The sequence below is a fragment of the Oncorhynchus keta genome, chromosome 9 (assembly GCF_023373465.1).
Source record: "Oncorhynchus keta strain PuntledgeMale-10-30-2019 chromosome 9, Oket_V2, whole genome shotgun sequence".
In the NCBI taxonomy this organism is placed as follows: Eukaryota; Metazoa; Chordata; class Actinopteri; order Salmoniformes; family Salmonidae; genus Oncorhynchus; species Oncorhynchus keta.
The window spans coordinates 43,783,344-43,805,603 of NC_068429.1; the positions used below are offsets into that span (position 1 = coordinate 43,783,344).

Genomic DNA, 22,260 nt, shown 5'->3' on the forward strand with positions numbered 1-22,260 from the left:
TTTGTGTTACCTCTAGGGTATATTTAACAATTGGTAGTGTGTCTGAGTCCATTGGAAGCGATAGAGGGGGGATGATGGCTGTCTTTACACGTGAAGTGAAGCAGAAAAACTGTAGCACAGGTGTTCAGTGGGATACTGTCTCTCGTTGATATTTCTTCATAAACTGCGAGAGTTCACGACATCACTGAATATTGCTGGCCTATGTTGTTAAAAAGCTACAATTCTTAATTGAAACCATTACAAAGCGTATCCTCCGACCATGTTTCACTAAAAAGCTACATTCATTGACAGAGCTATGGATGCGAGGACTGATCACACGTGATATTAAATATAGTTTTACGCATCTTCAGAGGCTGTAGTGTTTGTTTATAGTTACCTTGTTAACATTGGAGTAAAACTTAGGCCTATATTTTGGCTTCTGATGGGTTATGACAGTTGAACTAAGGTCATGAGTCATTTATAAATTGTATTCTTCGAGAATCAATGGGTATGTTACAGTATATCATTAATGTATTAGTCCAAAAGATGATGTCGCAAGGACTAAAGATTTAACTGTAGCATTTTACCAGCCTTTATAAGCCCAGGGGTATTAGATAGTTGACTGCATATCGATCATATCAATATCAATCATGCATGTGACACGCTGACACGAAAGCTAACTAGCTTAGCATGATGGCTACTACTAGCTAACGTTAAAACGTTTGTCGAATGTATCCGTCATATATGGAAGGAAGGTCGTTGGACATGCATTCGAGTAAGCTTAAAGACATATTGGATCGATACAAGAGTATATTTGATCTTTACACTGTAACTACTGTATTCATGCACTACTTCGTTGCATTTTAATGTTACTACTTAGCTATATCTTGTAAAAAAAAAAATACAAAATTGCGCAAGGCAGTGAAAAGCGTTGGGGAAAATACCGCATTCAACATAACTGGGAACAGAAATCCCTGAGTTCCGACTTTAGTGGGTGACAGCTGGGACCTCGGGGGGGAAAAAAACTCCGGCTGGGGAAAATCGTTTTGAACGGCCATCCGATGCTAGTCGGACATAGGAAACTCGGAAATATCAGACTTATTGATTCGTTGAACGCGGCACGTGTATAACTAAAACCAGTTAGCAAGTCGGACATTTCAGAGTTTCTTAGTTCCGACTAAAAGATCACTGACGTCATGATTTGACCTCATTCTTTCACGAATACTCAGTTGTCTTGAAAGCAGCAATAGCTGGAGCCGACGCTTGCGTTATTCCTCATATTCATTCAAATAATATGTTTTGGGTGTCATCAATGTGTGTGCTCTTTTTGGGCGAGATTGTGTAAGACGTCATTCACAGGCGCCTTTGTTTTTGCTATCTTGCGGCTAGCAGCTAGCTCAACGGAGCTTTGTGTACTAAGGTATTTTATCTAAATTATAGCATTCTATTGACGTTTTGTTGATATAGTAATCTCTAAACGTTGAGCCGTTCACCGTCAGACAAAGTTTCTACCGAACAAGGTAAATTAAACGTTTGATACATACACTTAGTTCTAGCATAATAACTAGCTTACTTCGTTAGCAAAGCTTGACACCCGTCCGTGTCGAGGGCTCTTGGCATTGACAAATCCATGTTGCAAAGTGAACAGAAACATAAAACAAACCATTGATATATATATATATATATATGTGTGTGTATTTCATCATGGTTTATCTTTAGTCATCTAACTAGATCCATTGCCAATGATAGTTAACTGGATTGCTGTTAACGTAAACTAGCTAGCTAAACCAAATCAAATTGTATTGGTCGCGTACACATATTTTGCAGATGTTGTTGCGCGTACACATATTTTGCAGATGTTGTCGCGGGTGTAGCGAAATGCTTATGTTCCTAGCTCCAACAATGCAGTACACCTACAATACAATTACACGCAAATCCCCAAAAGGAAGGAGTTCCGAAATATTAGAACGAGCAATGCATGTCATAGTCTGGGATATAAATATAGATGCATATCATGGTGTGTATAGACATTATGGACATTAACGTATATTAATTGAAAAGGTGTACAACAGCAGTTATTTAACATGAGCTGTTACTAGCATTCAGTATGTAAACATTATTAAAGTGACCAGTGTTCAATGACTATGTACATAGGGCAGCAGGGTTGAGTACCAGGTGGTAGGTAGCAGGCTAGTAACAGTGACTAAAGTTCAGGGCAGGGTACTGGGCTGAGGCTGGCTAGTGGTGACTATTTAACAGTCTGATGGCTAGTTAATATTTCGGTCTGAACAGTGAACGCAGTGAAACGTATGATCACAAAAAAATAGGACCTGTGATTAGCTAGCTAGGCTACTTGATGTTTTCATTTTCATAGGGGTTTATCAGTATTTAATGAAGTTGTGGGCCACATTATTTTGACGAAGGGCACACTCCAAAAGCCTATCTCTCTCTTTCTCTCTCAGGAGACCCATGGAGTCGGCAGTGGAGACGGCGGAGAGTTCCCCCATTGTTACAGAACGCGAGAAACCTATTCGGTCTGCAGTAGAGACAGTGGAGCGTCCTTCTTCTACCATTTCAGAAGGGAAGGAACCCACACCATCAGCCGTGGAGGACCAGGATGTCACCGTAGTTTCAGAAAGGAAGAAAAAAACACCTTCTGCTGTGGAGACGGCAGACAATGATGTCACTATCATTTCCGAAAGCAAGAAGCCTACATCTTCTACAGTGGAGACAGCAGACGATGATGTCACTATCATTTCAGAAAGCAAGAAACCCACGACAGCACAGCTGGCAGTGGAGACTGTGGAGAATGCCTCTATAATTTCAGAAAGCTCGTCACACGAAGGCCATCGCCTGTGGATCGGGAACATCGATCCTAAAATCACAGAGTGAGTGAATCCTCTTGGTCCATGAACCTCGAGGTAGAATTTGTCCCTAACCACAGCTCTAGGATCAGATCACCCTACTCTCAAATCCTTGCCTTAACCATCAGGTAGATTAAACATGTCTTTAACCCTGAACCAGTGGTACGGTAGCCTCGTACAACCAGCCTAATCTCACCAGCTTGCTACACAGATACGAATCATTTATGTGAGCTTGCGAGATCAGGCTGGTTTTACGAGGCTAGTTGTTAAGGGCAACTTTTACTCTCTCCGCCCCTGACTGGGAGGTGGAGCGCTCGCTCCTCCCTGCCAGGGAGGCAATGCAGCAGCAGCCCAGCGGAGCAACCACCGTGACTGGCCTGTATGATTGATTAGCCGTATGTCTGTGAGGGCTGGAGAATGAGCAGACAACGTTGGGCGTGTGAAAGAGAGGCACTCGGGCATGGCGACCTGTTCTGCTGAAGGGCTGCCATCATTTCTCACTTACCTGGCGTGTTTACTCTGTCAACCTGTAGCTTGCTGGCTGCTCTTTTTGCTTCAGAAGGAGTGGGGTGGAGGGCAGCACAGGTTGGGATTGGCTGGTGAGCCCCTGGAAAATGTACAGCTTGCTGGGGCTGGTGTCTAGACAGGCATTTCCTTCCCCTCTACCCTCTGTTTTCCTTTAAATAACCTGGTGTGCATCCCAAATGGCACCCTATTCCCATAGGACTCTGGTCAAAAGTAGTGCACCACATAGGGTATAAGGAAAACAACAAAATATGCCCACAGGCTGGTGATTGGTAAGATGAATTAGTTCACATGCTCCAAGTGTTTGTTGTAGCAAGACCTACTTCAGGGCCCTCCTCTCTGTAAAGTGACATGCAGGCAGGTAGCACTGTAGAGAGGTCTGTTCTTGTTTTCTGAGCGAGGGTCTGTATTCAGCTACAGGCACTTTGTTATTTTTCTTTTTACAGCGAGCCAGGAGATCAAATAAGTGGGTAATGGAGATGTGAGGTACAAATCTCTGCTATAATTTCTTAGTTTTTACCGCTAATGTGTAGTCTCTGTCAGAGAGATTGATTGTAGTGTTGAAGAGGAGATGGTAAAAAAATAAAAAGTATTGCAATATATAGGGACTAGGGGGCCATTTGGGACAAAGTCTTAGACTCACTGCTTGCTGCAGCATCAGGAACCATTGATCATTCATTTCTCTAAGGAGAAGTCCAAACTGGAAGATTCCCCCAGGGCATCTGGCACTACAGTTGCACTCTGAAATCTGGCGGGAAACGTTGTACACTCTTTTTAACACGACCACAAGGTTTCCACAACTGCTACTAGGCTTCTTTCTCTCGTCCCTCTAACGTTCTCTCTGTGTTTTCTCTCTGTCTCTCTCAGCCAAGAATCCTTTATTTTCTCGCTATTTTCCATGCTAATTAATCCACAGGTCTTAATGATGTCAGATCCTCAGCACCATCATCAGTCATGATCTCGAGCCCTCAGATCTCTGGAAGAATCCAGTCTCGGGACAATGCTGAGCGATTGCTCAATTCCCTGTTTTTTTTCCCCCTTCTCTTGGAGAAACTAAAAGAGTGGTAGAAAAGCTGAACTGAAGTTGGGAGATCATTGGCGTTTAGCTTGTTGAAAAATGCATAATTCCGGGGTCACAGTCTGGATTCTGTGAATGATTCTTTGAATGATATAGGCTGCGTTTCATCTGGGAATGCTTTTGCTTACCTTCCCCATTATCTCAGGGAGCAGAGTCAACACTTTGGCACATTTTGTTTTTGAAGAGGCAGCTGAGCTCTTATAGCAGCAGATGTGATATCTTACGTAACATGTTGTGCGCCAGTCTCCGTCTCAGGCACAGGCTGTCGTTGGACAAACACCAGCCTGACTGTGTTTCAGGAGTGTGTCTTTAGCTAAGGAGACAGTCATCAGTTGAGAGGGACAACACCCCAACCCACCTGCTCGACCCGCCTGCCCAGGCACATCTCCTACACACACACACACACCACACACATGGCTAGAGTTGGCACAATTACCGTATAACTGTGTAACTGACAATTATGGATGAAGACCGTCATGAAAATAAGATAACTGTTAAAATAACAAATGTGGATAAAACAGCTGACCGAAGAAGGAATTGGCTGGGCATTTGTGCGGTTGAGTCCGTTTCTGCTGTAACGGACTCTACAGTAACATGGACTTAACAACGTGAGGAAATGTTGTTGCTCCTTGCTGAGACGAGCAAGGTGTTGTAACATACAAATTTTCTGTTTCAGTGGATCCCAAACTTTTTATAGTCCCATACCCCTTCAAACATTCAACCTCCAGCTGCGTACCCCCTCTAACACCAGGGTCAGCGTACTCTCAAATGTTGTTTTTTGCCATCATTGTAAGCCTGCCACACACACACATTACAACATATTTATTAAACATAATGAGTGTGAGTTTTTGTCACTACCCGGCTCGTGGGAAGTGACAAAGAGCTCTCGTAGGACCAGGGCACAAATAATAATAATCAATCATTTTGCTTTTTATTTAACCATCTTACATATAAAACCTTATTTGTTCATCAAATTGTGACTAACTCACCACAGGTTAATGAGAAGGGTGTGCTTGAAAGGATGCACAGAACTCTGCAATGTTGGGTTGTATTGGAGAGTCTCCGTCTTAAATAATTTCCCACACACAGTCTGTGCCTGTATTTAGTTTCTTGCTCGTGAGGGCTAAAAAAATCCACTCTTACATAGGTATGTGGTTGCAAAGGGCATCAGTGTCTTAACAGCGCCATTTGCCAAGTCAGGATACTCTGAGCGCAGCCCATTCCAGAAATCTGGCAGTGGCTTCTGATTAAATTCAACTCTCACAGAACCGCTTGTTGCAATTTCGATGAGGCTCTCTTGTTCGGATATCGATAAGTGGACTGGAGGTTAGGGCAAGAAAGGGATAACCAATCAGTTGTTTGTGTTATGTGTTTCGGGGAAGTACCTGCGTAATTGCTCACCCAACTCTCTCAGGTGCTTCTCTATATCACATTTGACATTGTCCGTAGCTTGAGTTAATTTGCATACAAAAAAATCATACAATGATGGAAAGACCTGTGTGTTGTCCTTGTTAATGCAGACAGAGAAGAGCTCCAACTTCTTAATCATAGCCTCAATTTTATCCCGCACATTAAATATAGTTGCAGAGAGTCCCTGTAATCCTAGATTCAGATCATTCAAGCGAGAAAAAACATCACCCAGATAGGCCAGTTGGGAGAAACCCGTCATCATGTAAGCGGTCAGACAAGTGAAAATTATAGTCAGTAAGCTTGTCTCTCAATTTAAAAAAAACACGTCAATGCTTTGCCCCTTGATAACCAGCGCACTTCTGTATGTTGTAAAAGCATTACATGGTCGCTGCCCATATCATTGCATAGTGCAGAAATTACAAGGGAGTTCAGGGGCCTTGCTTTAACAAAGTTAACCATTTTCACTGTGGTGTCCAAAAGATCTCTCAAGCTGTCAGGCGTCCTCTTGGTAGCAAGAGCCTCTCTGTGGATGCTGCAGTGTACCCAAGTGGCGTCGGGAGCAACTGCTTGCATAGATGGAGGAACTGTAGGCGCTGGGCCACTTCACCGCATGGTTATTTAACAGATGTCCAGCTTGGCTCGGTTTAATGCTTTCACAGAAGAACCCCCTCGAGCAAGGAGATCACTCCTCCCCTCACCAACCCTTAGCTGCCCTCCTCAACCTCCTGCCGGCCAGCACGTTTTACAACCCCCAGGAGAAGTGCATTGTGGTCTGTTAAAGGCCAGACGTGGTCCCGTCCCCTCCTGTGGTCCTTCCCGGTGTATCAGCCCACTATCAATTCCTCAATCTGTACCAGAAGCATGTCGCAGGAAGACGCTCCATTCCAGCCTGCAGAGGGTGGAGTCTGGGAAAGTGAGAAATTCTGCTTGTCGAAGAAAGCTCCTGGGAGGCCAAGGAAAGACATTAATACATCCAGTCCATGGGTGTATCCACAATAAGATCCTATACCCTATGTAGTCCACTAATTTTGACCGGGCCCCATAGGGCTTTGGCCAAAAGTGGTGCACTATATAGGGAATAGGGTGCCATTTGGGACGTAACCCGGGATCCCTAGTACTCCAACAAATCCTGCTCCTAGGCTACATACCTTTCCACAATTTAAAAATAACTGCTGGAGAAATGTATGAAAGCAACAAGCATCTCTGTTAGGCTACTTGTACACAACACAATTCCCAGGCAGTCACTCTGGAAGAAGAAAATAAAGGCTCACCCATGTTTTGGTTTATTTATTTAGGCTATCATTTAGGCTATCAAAGGACATTCACATTGTAATTATTTTACATTGTGAAATAATGTAGATATATCTTTAAACTTAGTGATTAGACTTCCATAGGAAACATTTTGTGTTGTATCTAACCTAAGTTTGAGATCAATAAATACCGGTTAGACCTAGGCTATTGCCTGACCTGAGACACCATTACATTATGTGGAATTCAACGTCAGCCAATGTAGCTTTCAACATACCTGTGATGACTATGACACAACCACTACCTGTGTTATAAATCCATAAGAGATCATGAATATAGCCAAAAGTTTGGACACAGCCACTCATTAAAGGGTTTTTCTTTATTTTTTACTATTTTCTACATTGTAGAATAATAGCGAAGACATCAAAACACATATGGAATCATGTAGTAACCAAAAAGGTGTTAAACAAATTCAAATACATTTGAGATTCTTCAAAGTAGCCACCATTTGCCCTGATAACCGCTATGCACACTCTTAGCATTCTCTCAATCAGGCTTCACCTGGAATGCTTTTCCAGCAGTCTTGAAGGAGTTCCCACATGCTGGGCACTTGTTGGCTGCTTTTCTTTCACTTTGCGATCCAACTCATCCCAAACTATCTCAATTGGGTTGAGGTCAGGTCATCTGATGCAGCACTCCATCACTCTCCTTCTTGGTCAAATAGCCCTTCTACAGCCTGGAGGTGTGTTGGTCATTGTTCTGTTGAAAAACAAATTATAGTCCCACTAAGCGCAAACCAGATGGGATGGTGTATCGCTGTGGTAGCCATGCTGGTTAAGTGTGCCTTGAATTCTAAATAAATCAGACTGTCACCAGCAAAGCACCATCACACCTCCTCCTCCATGCTTCACGGTGGGAGGGAACCACACATGCGGAGATCATCTGTTCACCTTCTTTGGATCTCACGAAGACGCAGCGGTTGGACTCATCAAAACAAAGGACAGATCTCCATCGATCTAATGTCCATTGCTCATGTTTCTTGGCCCAAGCAAGTCTCTTCTTCTTATTTGGTGTCCTTTAGTAGTGGTTTCTTTGCAGCAATTAGACCATGAAGGCCTAATTCTCTGAACAGTTGATGTTGAGATTTGTCTGTTACTTGAACTCTGTGAAGCATTTATTTGGGATGCAATTTCTGAGGCTGGTAACTCCAATGAACTTATCCTCTGCAGCAGATGTAACTCTGGGTCTTCCTTTCCTATGGTGGTCCTCATGAGAGCCAGTTTCATCATAGCGCTTGATGGTTTTTGCGACTGCACGTGAAGAAACTTTCAAAGTTCTTGAAATGTTCTGCATTGTCTGACCTTCATGTCTTAATGATGGACTGTCATTTCTCTTCGCTTATTTGTGCTGTTCTTGCCATAATATGGACTTGGTATTTTTCCAAATAGTGCTATCTTCTGTATACCTCCCCTACGTTGTCACAACACAACTGATTGGCTCAAGCGCATTAAGAAGGAAAGAAATTCCTCAAATGAACTTTGAACAAGGCACACCTTTCAATTGAAATGCATTCCAGGTAACTACCTCATGAAACTGGTTGAGAAAATGCCAAGAGAGTGCAAAGCTGTCATAAAGGCCAAGGGTGGCTACCTTGAAAAATCTCAAATATATTTTGATTCAACACTTTTTTTTTGGTTACTACATGATTCCATATGTGTTATTTCATAGTTTTGATGTCTTCCCTATTAAAAAAGAAGAACCCTTAAATGAGTAGGTGTGTCCTACCTTTTGACTGGTACTGTATATTGTGACTCTATGACTAGGTAGCCTTTCTATTCATATGTTCATGCCCAGTCTACACTGTTGATGTTCTTCTGATAACGCCCTGAAGTTTTAGCACGCAGCATAGGCTTTTGGCGTGCACGGACAGTGATATTTGGCTCGGACAATAGAGAGAATGCACTCTCCTACGCACAGACTGCATGCTAGGCTGCCCACCAATACAGACCGTCGACATGGACATATGAAATTGTCTGCTTCTTGTTCAGACTGCTTCCCATTACAGCTTGGACTAGATATATCTCCTTTACTGTTGTCCCAACTTCTCACTCTGATATACAGTAGATGACGTGTGCGAGAACTCTCGTGATCCCTTCTACTTGAACTTCACAGTGTGTAGAATGAGTGTAGGCTTGAATCTTATCCCAAAATGTTGAATCTTGTGTCAGGGGGTATAACCTCAAGTTCCCTCTGAATCACTGGTACAGCTGTTGGCCACGGTCATGACAAATGAATCTATTGATTGGTACAAGGCCGGGCCAGTACAGTATGAACTGCTGTAAGGGACTCTTCATAGTTTAGCACTTGATAACAGGGCAATGAGGCTACAGTCGAGACCATCTCAAGGGTCAGACGGTCAAGCAATTATTATTATTATTTTTTTAATGGATCCTGGATGTTAGTGACAATGAATCCCACTGCTAATAACCTTCTGAATGGAAGGTGGACGCGTTCAATTCCCCACGACTATTGTAGGCTAACGGGCCGAGGCAGTTACGGCAGTTAGCCGCACGCAGCCGTGCACTGTACAGTAGCGAATGTTTTTCTTGAAATCAGGCTTCCTCTTTTCTTTTTCTTTTTTCTCTCTCTTTCATTGTCCTGCCGCTGTATCCTCTGTATTGTGTGGATGAAAGATTTACTGCGGCTCAAAAGGTGTAAGAGACCGGTCATTCTAATCAGGGGCAGGTGACAGGGAAGGCAAATATAGTCATGATGTTTTATGAATAGGTTGGACTGTCTGTGACCAAAGGAATGTCAGCTAGTTTCTGTTATGAGTCATCTTAGTTGATGGTGGAAGTCTGGCGTTGAATGACCTGCCTGTATTGAAAGAGACATTTTTAGTCATTGATTTAGTTTCAACCTATTCTACAGTAATTCAATTTAGTATTTTTATATTAATCATAATGTGATTTGGAGATTACGCGTGACCACTAAATGTTATTTCAAGGTAATACATGACTGGATTTATCCAAGCAAATCAAATGGATAAACGACAAATACATTTGATTTTTACTTTGTCACAGCAGATGAAAAGCGCTAGAGTGAGTCTCAGTATAAATGTGTGTGTGTGTGTGTGTGTGTGTGTGTGTGTGTGTGTGTGTGTGTGTGTGTGTGTGTGTGTGTGTGTGTGTGTGTGTGTGTGTTTCCTCTGCAGGTATCACCTGGTGAAGCTTCTGGAGAAGTTTGGGAAGGTGAAACAGTTTGACTTCCTGTTCCACAAGTCTGGACCGTTGGAGGGCCAGCCCCGAGGATACTGTTTCGTTAACTTCCACACCAAAGAGGTACGACACCACACCAGCCATTTCGCATCTTTCAATTCCAAGAAAAGATAAGTCTCTACCTCCATATGAATTTACATTGGAGTCATTTAGCAGACGCTCTTATCCAGAGCGACTTAATCGTGCATTCATCTGAAGACCGCTCGTCGAGACAACCACATTTCACACTCGTTGTGAAGTGAATGTTTCCTAAATGAAGTCGTTATCAAGCTTATTGGGAGAGATAAGTGCGTCGTATAAATATTAACTCGCAAAAGTGAAAAGTTGGGGCAAGTCAAAAGCTATACACAGCATAGACAAAAGATACAGTATAGCCAACCGTTTCCCCATCTCTCCCCGTGAAGATATTGCTTCACACTTCATAGGGCTCTTCAGGGCTCCACCAAAGCTAAGATAAAGATCTCTTATTCACTGTGAGTGTCTCGAGTGTGATGGGAGGCTGTCCCTGGGGTGTTATTCAGAGGAAGTGTGTATTTATTAGCCTCATGCACGCAAACACGCAAACACACACACACACACCACTAGAGCCCCACGGACTGGGTGATCCATCAGTCATTACTGTCTCTGTTATCACTTTATGATAGAGAATAATGACATATTGATTTGTGTAAGAGCTCTTGGATAAGTGTCTGCTAAATGTCTACAATGTAATGATACTGGCCTGGTTTTTCATGGTGAAATGTATTTATAATTTTATGAGGATCAAACTCCTTTTTTCCCATCTCCAGGAGGCTGAGAGGGCGATCCATTGTCTGAATGGGAAGCTGGCCCTGTCTAAGAAGCTGGTGGTGCGCTGGGCACACGCACAGGTAAAGGTAAATGTCACCCGGTTAAACCTCTCGCCTTTACTACACACACACACACACACACACACACACACACACACACACACACACACACATACACACACAGCATGGCCTGTGATTCATTGTGAGTCCCTCTCTTAGGGCAAAAAGGCTAGCCTAAATCAGGTTCTGAAGTTGTGTGGACTTAAGCCTAAGCGTCCTGCGTGCAGCAGTGTGTTTGCCTGTGGTCTGGTCAGTTTGTGTGTGTGTGTGTGTGTGTGTGTTGTTGGGTACAACAAAATGGCAGCATGGTGTACAGGCCACAAATGGACTTGGTAGGAGTGTAGAACAGTAGCAGAAAGGCAGGCGTGTAGGACTGGAGAGGACAGTGCTCCAGACAGTCCCTCTAGGCAGGGGGGTCTCTTGGACTCCAGCAACCCTGGTCTGTCCCTAACAATAGGCAGCTGCCTGTATGGACTAAGGAAATCCTGTATGGGGCCGAATCACGCCCCTCCTGTACACCCCCTGTCCCCCACTCTCCCCTGAGGGGAATGAGACACCAGTTTCAGGTCAAGGTTAACAGTGCAGCCCTCCTTTGACAATAACAAGCAGCAGACAACTGGTTCCAGACCCCCACCACCACCACCCCCCGCTCCTCTCAAGATTCATGACATGCTCCCCACACACAAGACAGATCAAGAATAACAAGTCGCATTTTATTTGGCACATGCTTCGTAAACCCATAGGTGTAGACTAACCGTGAAATGCTTACTTCCCAACATGCAGAAAGGAAGCGATAGAAAAATACACGAGTAACGATAACTTGGCTATATACACGGGGTACCAGTACAGCGTTGATGTGCAGGGGTACGAGGTAATTGAGGTAGATATGTACATATAGGGATTTTAACCTTTATTTAACTAGGCAAGTCAGTTAAGAACAAATTCTTATTCACAATGACGGCCTACCAAAAGGCGAGAGACAACACTACATAAAGAGAGACCTAAGACGACAACATAGCAAGTCAACAACACATGACAACACAGCATGGTAGCAACACAACATGGTAGCAGCGCAAAACATGGTACAAACATTATTGGGCACAGACAACAGCACAAAGGGCAAGAAGGTAGAGAACAATACATCACGCAAAGCAGCCACAACTGTCAGTAAGTGTTTCCATGATTGAGTCTTTGAATGAAGAGATTGAGATAAAACTGTCCAGTTTGAGTGTTTGTTGCAGCTCGTTCCAGTCGCTAGCTGCAGCGAACTGAAAAGACGAGCGACCCAGGGATGTGTGTGTTTTGAGGACCTTTAACAGAATGTGACTGGCAGAATGGGTGTTGTATGTGGAGGATGAGGGCTGCAGTAGATATCTCAGCAGGGGGGAGTGAGGCCTAAGAGAGTTTTATAAATAAGCATCAACCAGTGGGTCTTGCGACGGGTATATAGAGATGATCAGTTTACAGAGGAGTATAGAGTGCAGTGATGTGTCCTATAAGGAGCATTGGTGGCAAATCTGATGGCCGAATGGTAAAGAACATCTAGCCGCTCATGAGCACCCTTACCTGCCGATCTATAAACAATGTGTCCGTAATCTAGCATGGGTAGAATGGTCATCTGAATCAGGATTAGTTTGGCAGCTGGGGTGACGATAGAGGAAAGCAAGTCTAGATTTAACTTTAGCCTGCAGCTTTGATATGTGCTGAGAGAAGGACAGTGTACTGTCTAGCCATACTCCCAAGTACTTGTATGAGGTGACTACCTCAAGCTCTAAACCCTCAGAGGTAGTAATCACACCTGTGGGGAGAGGGGCATTCTTCTTACCAAACCACATGACCTTTGTTTAGGAGGTGTTCAGAACAAGGATAAGGATAGAGACAGCTTGTTGGACACTAAGAAAGGGGATAAAGTGACGAGGCAACAGGATAGACAATCGGCAACAGCTGCGCACGTGATGAGTCAAACGAGGTAGTGCATAAAGGGTCAATACACAGATAGTTCGGGCTATCGGTTAACTATTTAACTAACTATTTAGCAGTCTTATGGCTTGGGGGGTAGAAGCTGTTTAGGGTCCTGTTGGTTCCAGTGCATCGGTATAGCTTGCCGTGCGGTAGCAGAGAGAACAGTTTATGTCTTGGGCAGCTGGAGTCTTTGATGATTTCAGAGGTCCTGGATGGCTGGGAGCTCGGCCCCAGTGGCGTACTGGGCCGTCCGCACGTGTGTGTGTCTGGTCTATTCCCACATCCCATGTCTGACTCACTGAGCCATTCTGTATCGAGTGACATCAATGCCAATAGAATTCAATCATTTTGATTACATTTTATTTTTAAATGTATATGATTTTTAAGTAAACGGTCACGTCATTCAAGGATCCGTGCTGTTTCATTTGCATGATGGTTTCATTTTCCGTGTAATAGCCATGTTTTGTATATTATAAAGTCACCATGGCTTAACCGAGGGGATGGACAGGCTGACTGTCTGGAGATCTTCAGCTTTGTCATCAGACATGCGTCAACCACTGGACGGATGTCCCCCCCCCAGAAATGTTGAGAGTTGGTCGCCTCTGAGCCTGTCCTTTTTGAACCTGTGAACTTAAAGATAATGGAGGGAAGAGGCACTGATCTAAGGAGAGAAATGTGATACGGGTCTCGCGTGCAGTAAATAGACCCGTGTGCTGGCCTATCCGGAATGTATAGGATGCATTCTTATAGAACGACTTGTAAAAATGGAGGGAAGGGAGTATTTGAGGGTGATTGTTTGACGCCTAATCATGGTCCTAAATGAATGACCTCAGCATCTATTATGACTAGTGGGTTGTTAAGTACTCTGGCGTGAGAAAGCAAGGGCCCGTTTGTTTGCTTTCATTGTAATACTTATTTCCATGTTGCGTTGAGGAATAGTCATCTTCATGACTGATATTTAATTTTTTTATTTTACCTTTATTTAACCAGGCAAGTCAGTTAAGAACATATTCTTATTTTCAATGACGGCCTAGGAACAGTGGGTTAACTGCCTGTTCAGGGGCAGAACGACAGATTTGTACCTTGTCAGCTTGGGGGTTTGAACTCGCAACCTTCCGGTTACTAGTCCAACGCTCTAACCACTAGGCTACGCTGCCTGTCTCACCTAGCTATCTTAAAGGGACCCTTTGGGATTCGCTTTGGGATGAGGCCCTTTCTCCACTTCCCCAGAGTCCAATGAACTCATGGATACTATTTTTATCTCTGCGCCCAGCCTAAAGGAAGTTGGAGGTAGTTCAGCGAGCCAATGCTAACTAGCATTTGCGCAATGCCTGGAAGTCTATGGTATCGACTAGCATCCTGGCAGTTGCCATGGACTTCCAGTCGTTGCTCCGACGCCAGCTAGAAATTGCGCCAAACGCTAGTTAGCAACTTCCTTCAGACTGCACACAGAGGCATAGAGTTACTCTGACTCCGGGGAGGTAGATAAAGGGCTCCATCGCCAACCTCCTGAAGTATCCCTTTGGGATGGATGCACCAACTGTAAGTCTCTCGGGATAAGAGCGTCTGCTTATTGACTAATGTAAAAAAAAAAACGTCATTCATCCATTCATATTGGTTCAGAAAGCGACACTATGCTTTTTGAAACCATGGTGATCATGGCACTTATTAAAAATGCATCCTATTGATCCTAACTGATTACTAGACCTGGTAAGTCTAATATGAGTCTTTTCTTGTATGTTGATGCGTTTTTTTTCCGTTCTTCTCTCTACAGGTTCACATTGCATCACTCACGTTGGGGAAGTTGTGAGGGGGCGGTTTTGAGAGGAATGAATGCACAGTTATATTGCTGTGCCGTTCACCTTCCCCCACAATGCCTCAGAAAAGGGCATCACAATGCCAGTGAGGGGATTTGACCAAAAGCAGCAGCAGCAGACCAACGGGGTGACCTGGTCCCTCCCTGGTCTATGGTGCAGCCGTAATCTAAACGGGCTCCGCTCTGGTTACCTGGTCCAACCATGACCGTACCGTAAGCTAGCTGGGCCCCAAAGCTCTGCTCCATCTGTGGTTACCAGCTCATGTTCTGCTCAGCAGCCAGCCATGTGGGAGGAAGTTGCAGTTCATTCTCTAGAAACTCTCCTTATACCTCATCATGTCCTATGTTACTTTACTTGCATGTCTCACAGATGTTCTTCTCCTTGCTTTTGTTCTTGTTTCTCTGTTTGTTTGTCTGCGTCTCTCTATATCTCTCTTTGTCTCTCTCTCTCTCTCTCTCTCTCTCTCTCTCTCTCTCTCTCTCTCTCTCTCTCTCTCTCTCTCTCTTTCAGAGATTTGAGGGTTTTAGAGGGGATAAGAATGGTCCTTCCAGCCTGGAGCCGTCCTGCAGCGCAGAACTAGACTTACCAACCAATCTCAGGTTGGTCCAATCTGTCTCTCTGCCCCTCCTCCCTCTCTGACTCTCCCTTCATACTTCACTCACTCACCCTCCCTCCCTACACTATTTTAGACGCCTATGAATTACAGTATGATATACCAGATTAGGGTGTATGTTAGACTCATGATCAACACCTAAAAGTCTTAACTTAAATGTATTTAAAAGCTGGAATCCTACATGGTGAAACTGCCACGTCCATTTGCGATATTATAACAACAAAGAAGTTACTGCCGACTACGGACACTGTTTTTTCCCCATCGGCCATAATTGCGCCTGCGATAGAACAGCAGAACATGTCCTGCAATGTATTTCGCAATGTTACGCGAGACGCTCCTCGCCTTCGCTCCGTCAACAAAAAACAAGGTGGTGATGATCAAATTTGATTTGATCACATGTGCCGAATGCAACCCGGTGCAGACCTTTACCGTGAACTGCTTACTTACAAGCTGCTTGCTTGTTTCTGGAACGATGCAGTTCATGAGATAACGTTAAGAAGATATTTATAGAGAAGGTTTCAACGTTTAATCACCACGCGCACAAGATGTTAAAAACAGTACAGTTAATTTCTTACCGAGAGCTCTTTCCCAACAATACGGTGATACTCCCTCATCAATCTACACACAACATTTTATTTATTTTCATTTGTAATACATTTGCGATCACATTTACATAAGTATTCTGACCCTTGACTCTTGTACTTTGTTGAAGCACCTTTTGGCAGCGATTACAGACTTGAGTCTTCTTGGGTATGACTCTACAAGCTTGGCACACCCTGTATTTGGGGAGTTTCTCACATTCTTCTCTGCAGATCCTCTCAAGCTCTGTCAGGTTGGATGGGGAGCGTCGCTGTGAAGCTATTTTCAGGTCTCTCCAGAGATGTTCGATCGGGTTCAAGACTGGGTTCTGGCTGGGCCACTCAAGGACATTGAGACTTGTCCCGAAGCCACTCCTGTGTTGTCTTGGTCCTGAGCACTCTGGAACAGGTTTTCATCAAGGATCTCTCTGCACTTTGTTCCGTTCATCTTTCCCTCAATCCTGACTAGTCTCCCAGTCCCTGCTGCCTGAAAAACATCCCCACACCATGATGCTGCCACCACCATGCTGCCACCACCATGCTTCACCGTAGGGATGGTGCCAGGTTTCTTCCAGACGTGACACTTGGCATTCAGGCCAAAGAGTTCAATCTTGGTTTCATCAGACCAAAGATTCTTGTTTCTCATGGTCTGAGAGTCCTTTAGCAAACACTGGGCTGTCAGAAACTGTCAGTGTGACCCTGACCAAGGCCACCCAATTGCTCACTTTGGCCAGGCGGCTAGGTGTCTGTGGTGTCTTGGTGGTTCCAAACTTCTTCCATTTAAGAATTATGGAGGCCACTTTAAAATCAAATGTTTTATACATTTGCAAAAATCAACTTTCGCTTTATCATTATGGGGTATTGTGTGTAGAATGATGAGGGGCATTTTTTATTTAATCCATTTTAGAATAAGGCTGTAACGTAACAAAATGTGGAAAAATAAAATGTATTCCTCTGTCATAATGTTCAGGGCAAATATTAGCCCATGAGTAAGCTCTGGCCACCTGGTAAACATGTTATACTAAAAATGTAAAGTGCTATAATGGTGGATTACTCAGCTTTTGTAATATATTATTTTATTCAGATACTTTGCTGAGGGAGCCTAATTACCCTATAACTCATCTGCTGGTCCTCTCAGCCAAGTTTGCCTCTCCACTGTTGTCATTTTAGTTTTGTTTTCAACTGGTGTAGCTGAAATACGGGGTGCAGCAGTCTACGGCACTGCATCTCAGTGATGGAGGCGTCACTACAGACCCTGGTTTGATTCTAGGCTGGATCACAACCGGCCGTGATTGGGAGTCGCATAGGGCGACGCACAGTAGGCCCAGCGCCATCCGGGTTAGGGTTTGGCCGGGGTGAGGCCGTCATTGTAAATAAGAATTTGTTCTTAACTGACTTGCCTAGTTAAATAAAGATTTTAAAATATATATATATATGAAAAAGCCGAATTCACTCATTTGAGGGGGTGTCTACATACTTTTGTGTGTGTATATATAGTGTAGATAATAATAGAAAATAGAATAAAACATTTAAGTACGAATAAAACCCCACAGGAACTACGATGTGAGTTAAAGAAACACGAGAATGCCAGTATATACAAGTCAGTGTCAGTACCGTATTCAGTGTGCAGGAGTGGTTGACGTGGGTTCATACATAAAAACGTGGAAAGTAGCATTTATAAAAACAAATGGCCTCTTGAGCTCAAATGCAACACTTTTTTATTTTATTGATGAAACAACCATGTCTGAGAAGGACTTTAAAAGAGAACTTTGCTATTTTACAACAAAATCTCAATTGTTGATGTAAATGGCATGTTCCAAGGTTCCAGACATTTTAATTTTGCGATTTCACGTATTTTTTTAGAAACTTACCCCAACCAGCGATTCACTTCGTCGTCCTTGTTGTGTAGTACGGGAGTTTGGGAAAAACATGAACAAATGCTCTAAAACACCAAAATGCATACTTTTAGAAATGCTGTCATTATAGTCATGCAGTTTTTTTTTTTAGATTGTACACATGAAATTGTCATTCCAAACTTTATCCGCAACATTGAATTCCATTTTCTGCGACTCGAAGCTGTTACCCCTGTCCAGCTGTTCAATTGTCTGTGTAGCCTTCTGCTCCTTCTGCTAGAATGGACGGAGAGGTATCGCTTGAGTCGCAAACTAAATGGAATATTACATTGCGGACAAAGTTCGGAATGACATCATTTCATGTGGTCAACATCTAAAGACCACCACTGTACTGAGACAGGGTTATTTTGGCACTCTGAAATTCAAGTACTAGAACATCTTGAAAATAAGAATTTTCTCAAGTTAGTACTTCAAAAATGATCAAATATGTTAACATGAAAAATGCATTGATTGGTCTTACAAATGAATTTCCAGGCAGACTACAGAGTTTTATTTCCTCATGTGTTTCGCGCTCTGGTTGCCAGGCAAACTCAGATATTCCACCCAAGCTGTCACTCAACCAGGCAGGTACAGAACTGACTGATCAGGCACCACCAAATGTCACATCGATAGCTAAAATTTTTATTTTATTTTTATTTCACCTTTATTTAACCAGGTAGGCTAGTTGAGAACAAGTTCTCATTTACAACTGCGACCTGGCCAAGATAAAGCATAGCAGTGTGAACAGACAACAACACAGAGTTACACATGGAGTAAACAATAAACAAGTCAATAAAAAAAGTACACAAATGTAAGAGTCTATATACATGGTGTGCAAAAATCATGAGGAGGTAGGTGAATAATTACAATTTAGCAGATTAACACTGGAGTGATAAATGATCAGATGGTCATGTGCAGGTAGATTAAATCCTGCCTGGCAGGATATTGACGTTTATGAAGGGGTTTTGCGACCCAACCAGGGATGTAGTTGAGGGTAAACGCCATTTACACACCTTTTTATTTTGTTAATTATAGTTTACTCACTTATTATTGCATTCCCAGCGTTGATCAATGCTCAGAAGCCTTCTTGATCTGTGTTCTAATTGCAAATTATTAATGTATGCTTGTTATGTTCGCCTGCTCCCCCGGATTTGCCTTGTTAGCAGCATATTCATTCACCTCTCTCTCCTACGGGAAACTCGGCTGTGTCAACAGACATCCCCCAAACAAAAACCTCCCTGACTCGGAAGAACGAGTGGACATCTGGTAAATAGTCGCTGATATTTCAGTCAGATGTCTTGCTAGCTTATGTAGCTCAAGGGCTCTGGTTGATAATCTGGTAGCTAGCTATGGCTAGAAGGATGAAGTTAGAAACTAACGTTGAATGGAGGCTGCAAGGAAGGACGTAAAGGAGATACACAGAGAGAGGACGCATTGAAGCAAGTAAGGCGAGAGGTTAGTATTACAGTGGTTCCCAAACTTGGGGTCGGGGACCCATGTGGGGTTCTTTAAAATGTTGAATAGAGTCCCCTGAGAGAATCTTATCAAACACATGACTTGTTTCTCTTCAAATGGGTATAGAATATAACATTTCAGAGTAAACTAGGGGCCTTTTACAATGTTAGAATTCACTTTTATGTCAATGTGTTAGGACACCATTTAAATATAAAGACAATGTAATATTATCAGGTACATTGAACTAAAATATTAACACAACATGCCACAATTTCAAAGATTGTACTGAGTTATAGTTCATATAAGAAAATCAGTCGATGTCATCAGTACTGACTTACCACTCATGTATGTATGTAATAAATAAGTAGTGAAACGTAATATTGAGTAAAACTTGTAAGGAAGGTAGTGATGATTAGTAAATTCTATTTTTTTTTTATCTGGTTGTGGCCGTATACTGCCATCTGGTGGTGACTAGAAACAATTGCATAATAGGAACTATTATCCTATGGTCCTTGAAAATAAATATTTGTTCATGAAAAAGTACTTCGAAGTCCTTGAATTTGACTTGTCACTGTCTGTACGAACCATGCTGAGAGCATTTCCATTTCTAAAAGGACATATTTGGTGCAGGTAAGTTTCTCAAAAACAAGTGAAAATTGCATAACCAAAGTGACTGGGCCCTTCTATAACATGCCATTTACATCAGAAAATGAGATTTGTTTGTAAAAAAGTTCAATTCTACTTGAAGGGAGAGTCCTCAGGAAAGTGCATTTAATTTAATTTACCATAAACTTCAATAACACAAACTCACCAACCATAAACCAGTCAGTGTAGAGGAAGAGAAGGAAGAGTTTCCTTTATTTTCCTTTATTCCTGCTGCCCCCTCGCTCTCCCTCGTTTACTTCTCCACTCAGTCACTCACTCTATAGCTCTCTCGCAGTCACACTCTCTCCCTCTCTTGCTCTCTCCTACCCACTCACTCTCTCTTCTTCTCCCTCCCATACAAAGTACGAGTGCGAAGATTCGTGCGATCGAGGCCAAGCTTCAGATGATGGAGGAGAACCCAGACGAGGAGTACCAGGGCCCCTCAGCCTACATGTACAACAAGCCTCCGGAGAAGAAACGCCAACAGCCTTACAGCAGACCCTTCCGCAAGTTCAGGAGATGACACACAGGGGACCGAACATCCAACACCTAGGCTTGCAAAATTCCCCCGGTAACTTTCCCCAAACTCCCAGGTTTTCCAGAATTCCTTGTTTGAAGATTCCCCGTGTTCGAAGATTCCCAATATCAGAAGGGAATAAGCAGGACATTTGGAATCCTCCAACCAGGATTTCTGGAAAACTTGGGAATTTTGACAAAGTTACTGGAATTTTGCAACCCTACCAATACCTGACTGGCTCAGTGACTTCCTCTACAGCGGTCTCCTGTAATACATTAACAGATTCCAAGACAATTGAAGTGCTAATTAACATTACCATGATGCAAACGTATATATGGAATATGCTCAGATTGTTAAATTATTATTACACTGTAGTGTTGTGGGAGTTGCCTGATGCCAATCTGTTTGTGCTATTATCCCAACTCCTTGACAATGACTGCAATGAAGTTGGCAAGAGCACAAAAAGATCTGGGACCAGGCTATAGTGGGAGTCAGGCCACCAAACTATGACTTCAGGTTTGGACAGATGGCGCAACAAGCCATTACATTTTTTTCCTATTGTGTGTTTACTTGGAAGAGGAATTATAATTTTTTTGTCCAAGGAAGGTTTTGTTTTTTTGTAATCTACTTTTCTACAACTTCAGCCAAAACTATTTTCAATGGCTATATGTATTGTATGATGTGTAGAATATCACACCTTCCATTTATCTTACTATTGTTAGGATTTTTTTTCAAATACACTGTTATTGTAATGTTTCATTTCTGTCTTTGCCGTTCAGTGTTGGGAGTTTGACATTATTACCCTTCATAATTCCAATTTGACCTGATGTAGTGGACTAATACAGTATAATACGTTTCCCACATGCTCTGAGTTACTTGTTATCATTAGCTACAGACCGACATTATCATGTTGGTCTGTAACAAAAAAGAAGGCAAGGCATAAAATCATGTATTTTAAAACTGAGTGGTTGTCACCATTCTGTGTGTCTTGTGATCAAAGAAGGTTACGCTAAATGTATTTTATTCATAACACATGTGGCTATGAGTGTGATTTGAGGGTCATCATAAGTGGAGAATGTTGAGCAACTTTGGGCAATATAACTATTTTTTATTTATGCTATGACACCCAGTAAACGACATTGCAACTCAACTCGTAGATTACATTGTTCAATCATAAAATTGTCTTTGAAAACAAATAATATTTGTATTTTTTTATTTCAATGTAAATATACCGCCCTATATTGTTGTCTACGTGTTGTTTTTACATGGCTATTTTATGTATCCCATCATTTGTAGATCTGCCAAATGTTTAGAAGAATCTGGTTCAACTAGAGCAGGAGATTCCCATATCTATTTACCACTCCTCATCGATGTTGTGCACGGTATATCATCTCTATCTTCAATGAGTTTATATAATACCAGTCCTCATAGTCTGACTAATAAAAAAACACTAATAGAATTTTCTTCAATCAAGAAATTGGCTTGATATCACATTGGGCTTCTTCACCCCGCTCCCATTAAGTGTGTTGCAAGCATCTGAAATGTGGGCGT

The 22,260-nt window shown here is 42.7% G+C and overlaps 1 protein-coding gene across 4 annotated transcripts; it reads left to right on the top strand.

Annotated features, from left to right (window-relative positions):
* Positions 1-595: 595 nt before the first annotated feature.
* On the top strand, positions 596-21,955 carry rbm18 (RNA binding motif protein 18). 4 transcript variants are annotated; one of them, XM_035776729.2, is made up of 6 exons: positions 596-754; positions 2,442-2,867; positions 10,319-10,445; positions 11,171-11,257; positions 15,520-15,608; positions 20,556-21,955. In XM_035776729.2, exons 2-6 carry the CDS (start codon positions 2,449-2,451, stop codon positions 20,713-20,715), a joined length of 882 nt encoding a protein of 293 aa, XP_035632622.1. In that variant the 5' UTR covers positions 596-754; positions 2,442-2,448; the 3' UTR covers positions 20,716-21,955. The 4 variants fall into 4 exon arrangements, with proteins under 4 accessions (XP_035632622.1, XP_035632621.1, XP_035632620.1 ...); XM_035776728.2 differs by lacking the exon at positions 596-754 and adding an exon at positions 989-1,399; XM_035776727.2 differs by lacking the exon at positions 596-754 and adding an exon at positions 991-1,499.
* Positions 21,956-22,260: the final 305 nt, after the last annotated feature.

Excerpts from the sequence above, each read along its gene's own strand:
- rbm18 (XM_035776729.2), top strand. The coding sequence starts at position 2,449 with ATGGAGTCGGCAGTGGAGACGGCGGAGAGTTCCCCCATTGTTACAGAA. Across the intron at positions 10,446-11,170 it reads TTAACTTCCACACCAAAGAG|GAGGCTGAGAGGGCGATCCA; the intron begins GTACGACACCAC and ends TCCCATCTCCAG. Across the intron at positions 15,609-20,555 it reads GACTTACCAACCAATCTCAG|TACGAGTGCGAAGATTCGTG; the intron begins GTTGGTCCAATC and ends TCCCATACAAAG.